This window comes from Propithecus coquereli, unplaced genomic scaffold, assembly GCF_000956105.1.
Source record: "Propithecus coquereli isolate 6110/MARCELLA unplaced genomic scaffold, Pcoq_1.0 Scaffold578, whole genome shotgun sequence".
In the NCBI taxonomy this organism is placed as follows: Eukaryota; Metazoa; Chordata; class Mammalia; order Primates; family Indriidae; genus Propithecus; species Propithecus coquereli.
Window position 1 is genome coordinate 226,034 of NW_012151707.1, and position 10,087 is coordinate 236,120.

Genomic DNA, 10,087 nt, shown 5'->3' on the forward strand with positions numbered 1-10,087 from the left:
ATCCCTCTTCATCAATCAAAAACATCTAAGTGCAAAGAGAATTGCATATATTTAACAATTATCATCCAGAGTTTCAAAGTCTAAGAGAAAACTGCTAATAAAAACATAGTATGTTCATTCTGATGGAATAAAACATTCAAATTATATACAAATACCTCAATATCCCTTCAGGTCAGATATATTGGTCAAGAGTAAATATATTGTAGAGTCAAAAGAGCAAAAGAAATAGCTCAACTGGATCCAGCTTGAATGAGAAGAGAAATCAGTCTGAGAATGCTATATTGAAAGCATCATTGGGAGAAAAGAGCATATAGGCTTTGTAATATTTAGTACACATTTAGCAAATAAAATTAAGAATCTTTATTTCCTTTGTTTCCTTGTAAAATCAAAGCATTTTGAGCAGGTTAGATGCTGTCAGTACTTCACACAATCTTGAAAGACTAACACACAGGTATGGCTTCTTACTGGTCACTTTCTGGGGTCAACTCAGCCTGATTGGAAAGATCCTACAATGACCTGTCCCACCAGACTCTGTCAAATTAAATTTGATTTGTAAGTTACAGTTAAATCCTCTTTGCATTAACCACAATAGCCACCACCACAGACTTCTGCTGTGTTTATCCTCCAGATATAAACTGTTATGTTCCTCACTCTGTACATCAGGGAGAATAAACACATTGATTCTTGGATTTATTTTCAGATTACTGTTCTGACTTCCCAGCCTGGAAAAGAGGTGGTCAAACAATTGGAGGAAGGGTTGAAAGATACAGACCTAGTCAGAGTCAGAAGGCTTCAGGTTGTTGAAATCACAAAGGAAATCCTAGAGCATATGGACTCGGTGTCTCCTGTTGAAGATCCCAGCAACGATGGTAAGAATTTTTTTCAACAAGATAAAAAGAATAGTAAGAATTTTAATGAGTAGTCTTTTATAGGTCAGGAAGATTATTTTCTATAATCTTTTTATATTCTTAAATGATGAAGCCAGCAGATTTCACTGCAGTTCAGACATATGTTTCTAGATGTTGGAATTGAATTTTTTAAACAATTATTTTATTTCAGAAATAATTATAAAAACTGAAATATTATAGGTATAAAAAGTAAAAATTCCTTCTTTTCCTAATCATTTTCAAGATATTGGGGTATCCTTCCTAACATTCCTTTATATATACATACACACACACACACACACACACACACACACACATACATACACACTTAATATTTTAGTGGATGGGATCATGATATACCTAATATTCTGAAAATTTTTTGTTAATGGGTGTTAAATGTCTATGTCATTTTTAATAGCTACATGGTTTTTCTTTCTTTTTTTGTATTATTTAATAATGAAATATAAACATGCACCTTTCCACATCATGGGTCATCGCCAACATAGAAGTTGGACAGGAAATCCTTTGGCCTTGGTGCTTCTGTTTTGTGGAAGAACTGCATAATATGTGACCACTGCTTCCATACTTTAATTTTTTCTTCCAGTTCCATCTTTCCCTTAATTACCAGAAGATAAACTACCCTGGGGTCTGTGATATGGGCATTCTTCATAAACATGTCTCAGACTTTATCCTGTTCCTGTTTCACACTGATGTCTAGCTGGAGTAAGTGACAGTGTTTGGCACCTCCCCACACCAGGAGTGGTAGAGCTTGCGCACCCTCCTCTTGGCCTTGTTCATGTTTGTCCTGAAAATGGGCTTCACCGAGGTGCTGGCCCCAGCAGCAGCTCTGTGGAAGCCACCTGCTGCCATTTTGTTAGAGAAACCACCTCTCTTATTTTTATTTTTTTATTAAATTTCTTTTGAGATGAGGTCTTCCTCTGTTGCCTGGGCTAGAGTACAGTGGCCTCATCATAGCTCACTGCAACCTCCAACTCCTGGCTTCAAGCCATCTTCCCACCTAGGCCTTCCAAAGTGCTGGGATTGTAGGTGTGAGCCACCGCTCCTAGCCTCACCATTCTATTAATTGCAATCTGAGCCTCCCATCTCTCTTACTTTGTTCTTTTAATTTTTTATATTTATTCCCACGGAACATACTATACACTGCAATTATTTATTATTTCTATTGTCTAGTGTTTAATATCCTCCTCCATCTCCACCCCGGCACAATGTTAAGCTCCATAAGGGCAAGAATGTTTATCCATTTTGTTCCCCGATGTAACCTGAGTATGCCCTGGACAGAATCTGGCATAAAGTAGGCACTCAATAAGTATTTGAATGAATTTACCTACGAAAGGAAAGCCAGGAAAATGAATGACAGTTGAAGCTGTGAAAGGGGCAATTAATAAAGCAATACTGTATATGTATTGTGCAACAAAGAATGGTATGGTCCCATGCACACATAGAGGGATTGATCTGTAGCACTGCAATAGCACTTCTCGATGGTAGATTGTATCACATCCTAATGAATGTGAGGATAGAGCCTGCTCACTTCCCACCCTCACTCCCTTTGTTCCTCGGGGACTCCTTACATAGCATAAACTGTTTTGTTATTCTTTGGTGTTCAGAGAAGTACTTGGCATGTAGTAAGTGCTCAAAAGAGGCAGTTGAGCAAATTAATAAATCAATGTTTCCACGTCCCCAACTACTTTCTTTTTTTTTTTTTTTCTTCCCAGTTCAGACAAGACCCAACTACTTTGGAGCACGTACAGAGACTCCCGGTCTCATTCGCTTCTCCTGCTCCACCGCCCCCTGCCTACATGGTTTTTCACTGTGTGGTTGTACCATAGTTTATTTCTTTGATCACTTACTAATGAACAATTTGGTTTATTGTATTTTGCTATTATAACTAATGCTGAATGAACAGACTTATATGCAGGGGCTGGCTTCATGAGCTAATGACCAGTGTAATCACACAGAGTCCTAAGCGCAGAAAGGACTCCCATGCTTGGGATTTAATGGTCTTTGGTTACTGTCTTAAAATTCTTAATAATTTTATCTTTGAACTTGTGTTTTGTAAGTGAAGTTTGAAGGAATAGCGGAGCATGTGCCAGGAGCTGAGAACCTTGGCTTACACATGCCCTGCCTTCTGCCTCCTTCCCACCTCCCCAGAATGGGAGCTCACTCATTTGCCAGCTCACCAGCCACCCAGTGACCACTGCTGGCCTCTGCTGCCCTGCTGGGCAGGAGCCTGAACACTTGGGTCAATGTCAGCATACATGCCTTTTGTGCTGAGTTGCAGGAGGAGGGTCCCAGCACCTGTGAGGGTTCTCACTAGCTTGGCAATTATCCTGGTACCTAAGGCAGTGTGACATTAATAGCAAATAAAAGAAAAACACCACAACACAATGAAAGTGATGAATAAGTTCTAGAGATCTGGTGTACAACATTATCCCTAAAGTTAACAATACTGTACTATACATTTAAAAATGGTTGAGAGGGTAGATCTCATGTTGTATTCTTAGCATAATTTAAACACGCACACACACACACACACACACACACACACACACACACACACACAAAACCTCACCATGATAGCTCAAGAAAGAGACTGTGGAATAAAGGAAAAAGTTTTATATTTTAGCACTTTTAATGGCATTTTTTCCCCTGCTTTTTGAACAAGGGGCTCTGCATTTTCATTTTGCTCTGGACCCATAAATTATATAGCCTTCCCTGTTTATGTGTATAATCATGTGTTTGTGCAAGTATTTTCAGTAGAATGAATTCCTAGAAGTAAAGTTAATAGGAGGTAAAACAATATATACACACTTCGATAGTCATTACCAAAAAACTCTCCAAAAAGATCATCCCGTTTACACTTCCACCAATAGTAAATGAGACTTTCTTATTAAGAATTATCCTTGTTTGTTTGTTTGTTTGTTTGTTTTTAACCTTGCTAATACAATGGGAAAAATTGTTTTTGAAATTAAGACTTTTATTCTTGAATTACCTCCTGGGATTACTTCGGAGAGAAAGTATGGAGTGATCCTACATAGTGGTCTTTCCCCTTGTTCCATTCACCTTGTTGACATGGGGTTTTTTTCTTTTTATTATTCTTTTTTAAATTTTATTTTAACTCTATTTAGTTGAATGACATTTTCCTTGATATTTACATTCTGAAAAATATTCATATTTACCATAAACAAATTAAAAATGCAATCACTCATAATCCTACAGTTCCTAGAAGAAGAAATATTCAAACTTTGTCTTAGAGGACAAGCAGGAATTAGGCAAGCACAGGAAGATGAAATAGATACTCAAAGAGGAGCCCAGGCCAGGCTCGGTGGCTCACGCCTGTAATCCCAGCACTTTGGGAGGCTGGGGCAGAAGGATCACTGGAGGTCAGGATTCAAGACTAGCCTAGGCAACAAAGACCTTGTCTATGCAAAAATATTTTTTTAAAAAATTAGCTGGTTATGGTGGCATGTGTCTGTAGTCCTAGCTTCTCAGGAGACTGAGGCAGGAAGATCTCTTGAGCCCAGGAGTTGGAGGTTGCAGTGAGCTATGATTGTGCCACTGCGTTCTAGCATGGGCAACAGAGTGAAACCCTGTCTCAAAAAAAAAAGGAGACCCAGAGACATGAAAAAGCAAGATATGATCAACCGTCAGAGAAGTACCCATAGTTCTCTATACCAGAGCCTCTCAGGCAGAGGTGGGAGCCAGGCTGTAAAGGTAAACAAGGGTTAGATGAGAAGGGACATCTATGCCATGCTAAAACTTTTGGATTTCATTCTAAGGCAATGGAATTTTATGAAAATATTTTAGTCGGGAAGTCAAGTAGAGATTCCCAAATTATGGTGTTTAAGAGTCTTAAAGATCTTTCCATATAAATACATAGAGATCTAATTCATTAAAGAAAGAGTTTCTCAACCAGTTTTAATTCATCCAACACTCAAGTTATGGTTCACTCTCCTGAAGTCCTTTCTGGCTATATTGGCCTCTTCTGAGGTTATGCACACGTGGAGGTGCCCGCTGTTCTGATACCATTGATCTCTTCCTGGTCCCATGTGGATAACTTCACTCTTCCTCCCCCTCCTACCGCCATTGCCCTTTAATTAGGTAGGAGGGTGGTAACTACGGGTGTGGTTCCTGTCAGATTCGACACTTGTAGATAAAGCTACAGACATTGTTACCAGCCTTAGCCATGTGATTTGTGAGCTCTCACTTACTGGGCACACTCAGCTTTCCTCAAGCCAGTCTCCTCACTGACTGTCCTTTATCTCCATTCCTTCATTCATACTAGTCTTTTCCTCTGAATTTCCTTTCCTTTCCCCTCAATTTCTTCCTCTGCGCTCTTCCAGCCAAGGAATCCTCCCCATTCCTTAAATCCTAATCCATGTTAATTACTACTGTATTGATTTTCCTCTCTTTAGAACAACTACATCACTTGTGATCTGTACCACACAATTTAGCACTTAATTATATACCATGTAGAATTGTTCACCGTTGCTTTATTGTATGATAATTTTGTCTCCTCACCTAAATTATAAACTACTTGATATCTTTTCCCTTGCACTAAACTGTAAGCACCTTGAGATTAGAAACTCATCTTACTCATTTCTGTGTCAGTGTATATCTTAGATTATCAGTGGGCTGTTCTTGATCTGCCTAGCATCCCCTATATCCCCTCTGTCTAGTAACACCTCCACCTCCCTGGTCACAGAATGGGCCCAGGCTGAGACAATTATAGTTCCCCAGGCTGCCAGTCAGAGCCCTTCCCATTGGGTTTTCAAAATGAATCTGTAATAGAGAAACTCTTTTTCTTTCTCTTTGGCCAAGGACAGATCAGGCGTGGACTGTATTCTTTTCTATCTTCAGTGACTATGCCTAGAAAGAACTTATTGTGTCTCTAACGGTGCAGATATTAGAGTGCTCTGAGGCTACCTGATAAAAGAGCTTTTAAATGCAGGAAAGCAGCTTTATATAATACCTTGTGTCAGTGCTGCTGACTCTTCCAGTGACTTCCTGTTTGCTTCTAAATAATGCATTATCCCATAAATTGCTTGTAATTCCTCTTTGTGGGTTAAGTGTATATGGCTTATTGTATGAAATCATCCTAGATTGCCTGTATTTTCCTTATAATTAATTCTTTTATTCCCTTAGTGCTTTGCCTCATCTTGGTGTTGTTATCAAAACCTTAGCTATGGTAACAAACAGGACTCCTGCCCTCAAGGAACTTAAAAATCTTAAAGCCCTAAGGACACAACCACAATATTGCAAAGTAGTGTATGCCACTTCATGTGGGTGGTATCAGCCTAGAGACTAACAGGCCAGGAGCAAGCCTGTGTTCTTTGGTCCGGTGAGTAGCATCATGAAAATGGTGCTTTGGGCAGATGAAGCAGAAGAGAGTCTAAAGGTGAAGAGAACAAGGAGGCACCATTGCCAATCAACAAGTACAGCACAAGATTTATTAATCTATAAAATGTTTTACCATGTGCTAGATGGGAGGAGTACACAAGAGTATAAGATATGTCCTTCCAAGGAACTTAACAATTTAGTTGAAGAGACAAACACCATACACAAGTAGCAGAACCCCACAGAATCTGCAGCTAACCTACCTGGCACTGATAAGTGTAACAGCTGTACGTAGGAAGAGAGCAGGAGCTTCTAGCATCCACTTAGGAGGGTGGCAAGTCAACTGAGGCATTAAAGCTAGTGCCATTCCCAGGATACCTGAGGCAGGAAGACAGGACAGACCAGATGGTACCTGGCCAAAACACTCTCAACAGGCCTAACAGTAGCTTTGTGTGGGCCTGTCTCCACTTAGCATTTTGATGCCCCTCTCTCCTTCAGCTTTGTCTGCTGAGGCCCAGCCAGGCCCAGCTTCGTCCTGTGGCCTTGACTCTCTTCCTAAGGCTCTCAAACTTGAACTCCTGTAAGCTATTCCAACTGTCTATAGTACCATATAGTGGGAAGGGGGTGGTCATCTTGTCTTTAAATGTTCTCAGATAAACTACACAAAACAGGGTTTAAGTGATATATCCTTATTATATTAAGGTTAAATCAAAGGGAAATGTTTCATATAAAATACTGGGGAAAATCACTTTAAAATATTTATCCTAAGGATTAAATATAACTTTGGAGGTAGAACAGTCACATAGCTTCTATGAGCAATATGACAAAAAAAAAAAATAGCAACAGCAGCCTCTCTCATTCTCAGAAAGATGAATGCATCAGCATTAGGTTGCTTGAGTCTAAATCCCAATTCTATCACCTACTAGCTACGCAACTTTTGGCAAGGTACTTAGCTTCACTAAAACTTAGTTATTAATTCCTACCCCATGCAGTAGTTGTGGGAATTAAATGTTTGTTAATTGCATAGTAGATAATAAATACTCAGTAAAAGTTAGCTATTCTTATTATTAATTTCAATAATTCTTATTAATTTCAAATATTTTTGAAATTTTTTTGTATTAATATATGTATGGTTTAGTATATCTCTGGGATTTGTTATAATGGCCAGGTCCTAAGTGGACTGCCATTACCTGAAGCTAAGACTGCCAATTCTAGCAGCCCAAGTTAACCCCATAGAAGAGTCATAAAGCATAGGAATAATGCTACTAGCTTATTTTGTTTTTAAATAAATTCTGAGCCTCAAGGAAAAGATATGTGAACTAAAAGCCACAGTCTCTTAACATACTCTAACATTGTTTATAGATCATAATAACAGCAACATTTTATTGAATATTTATTGTTCAAATACTTTCTGTTCGAAATAGTTTCCACATACTATCTTATTTAATTCTTGTTTCTCTAGATGAAGAAAATAAGGCATAGTTTCTTGTCCAAATTCACTTTCCCAAAGTTTTTCAGTTAAGAAATAAAACGGGGATTCAAATCCAAGCAGGCTGGCTCCAAAGTTCATGTCCTTAACCCTTCTCTATACTGCCTCAGTTGAAAAGAGCATTAGAGGCAGGGCACAGTGGCTCACGCCTATAATCCCAGCACTTTGGGAGGCTGAGGCAGGAGGATTGCTTGAGCCCAGGAGTTTGAGACCAGGCTGGGCAACACAATGAGACACTGTCTCTACAAAAAAAAAATAGAAAAAGCCAGGTATGGTGGCACACACTGTAGTCCCAGCTACCAGGGAGGCTGAGGCAGGAGGATCACTTGAGCCCAAGAGTTCAAGGCTGCAGTGAGCTATGATCGGGCCACTGCACTCCAGCTTGGGCAACAGAGTGAGATCCCATCTCTTAAAAAAAGAAAGAAAGAAAAAGAAAAGAGCAATAGAGATAAACAACAGTTCCACAGCTGGTTCTTTGAAAAACCTAATTAAGTAGAGATTCTTCTGGTGAAACCAATGAAGAAAAAAGAGAGAGAAAGCACAAGAAACTATGTTAGGAATGGGAAAGGGGAACATAACTGCAGATAGAATTATGAATTCAAACATTCAGGTAAAAGTGGACACATTCCTAAAAAGATATATCTACCAAATTTAACTCACAAATAAAAAACCTGAATGGTTCCCATAATGTACCAATCCCAGATGGTTTTATAGGCAAGTTCTATCAAACTTTCAAGCAACAAACAGATCACACCAATCTTATACAAAACCAGACAAGAACAATGTAAGAAAAGAAAATCACAGGCCAATCTCACTCATGAAAATAAAACAATCTTAAATAATCTGGTCATATATAAAAAGATAGGGCCGGGCGCTGTGGCTCATGCCTGTAATCCTAGCTCTCTGGGAGGCCGAGGTGGGCGGATTGTTTGAGCTCAGGAGTTCAAAACCAGCCTGAGCAAGAGCGAGACCCCATCTCTACTAAAATTAGAAAGAAATTAATTGGACAACTAAAATATATAGAAAAAATTAGCCGGGCATGGTGGCGCATGCCTGTAGTCCCAGCTACTCGGGAGGCTGAGGCAGGAGGATCGTTTGAGCCCAGGAGTTTGAGGTTGCTGTGAGCTAGAATGACACCATGGCACTCTAGCCCGGGCAACACAGTGAGACTCTATCTCAAAAAAAAAAAAAAAAAAAAAAGATAGGACAGTACTGTCCAAGTTGGGTTTATCCCAGGAATACAGGTGATTTAACATTAGAAAATATGTAAATATAATTTACCACAACAACAGATTATAAGGACAAAAATATTATCTTAATAGATACAGAAAAACATACAATAAAATTGATATCCATTTGTTATTCAAAAGAAAAATCTTGCAAACCAGGAATAGAAAATAGCATCCTTAATTTGGCAAAGTCTATCTACCAAAAATCTACAATAAATACAGTTCTTTGGTGAAATATTGGAAACATTGCCTTTAAAAATCAGGAATAAGACATGGAGACCCCATTACCACTTTGATTAAACATGGTTGTCCTAGTCTACTACGACAAGAAAAGAAGAAAGGGTATATGGCAATTGGAAAGGAAGAAACAAAGCTGTCGTTATTTGTAAATTATTTGATTGGCTACATTAGAAACCAAAAGATTCCATGGAAAATTATTATAATTAGTAATTTTGGCAATGTGGCTAGAAATAATTTCAATATATAAAAATCAATAGCATTTCCATAACTGGAAACAAATTCTTAGAAAATTCAAATTTTAAAGAAATACCTCTTACAATGACAAAAATTTAAAGCATTGAGAAGTAAATCTTAACAAAAGATGTATAGAATATTTATTGGGAATGTTTAAAACTTCATTGATGTGCCTTAAGGAAGACATAATTAAATGGAGCATGTTAATGGATAGAACATTCAATATCATTAGTATTCAATTCTCTCCAAATTGATCTATCAGTGCAATTCCAATAGAAATCCTATCAGAGTTTTTAAATTCTACATTGTCAATAATACACACACATACCTGCGCGCACACACACACACACACACACACACATACACAAGATATGTATATTAAGGCTAAGGGTTTGCCTTACCAGATATTAAGATGGTTTATAAAGCTATTCTAATTAAGACAGTGTCACATTTACACAGGAATAGACAAATTGTCCAAACTAGAACAGATTAGAGAGCCCAAGAACAGTCACATGAAAACTTGATATGTGGCTTAGTTGACATGGCAGAGCAGTGCAAACAGCATGAATTTAGTCATTAAATCATTCTGGAACTATCAGTATTCTATATGGGAAAAAAATGAAATTAGATTCCTACCTCATACCATTTATAAT

The 10,087-nt window shown here is 38.3% G+C and overlaps 1 protein-coding gene across 1 annotated transcript in view; it reads left to right on the plus strand.

Annotated features, from left to right (window-relative positions):
- Positions 1-10,087, plus strand: part of M1AP (meiosis 1 associated protein) — a 54,631-nt gene that overhangs the window by 28,412 nt on the left and 16,132 nt on the right. The window contains exon 3 of the mRNA XM_012658175.1: positions 701-869. Within this exon, the coding sequence (XP_012513629.1) occupies positions 701-869 (169 nt within the window). The remainder of the gene's footprint in view (positions 1-700; positions 870-10,087) is intronic.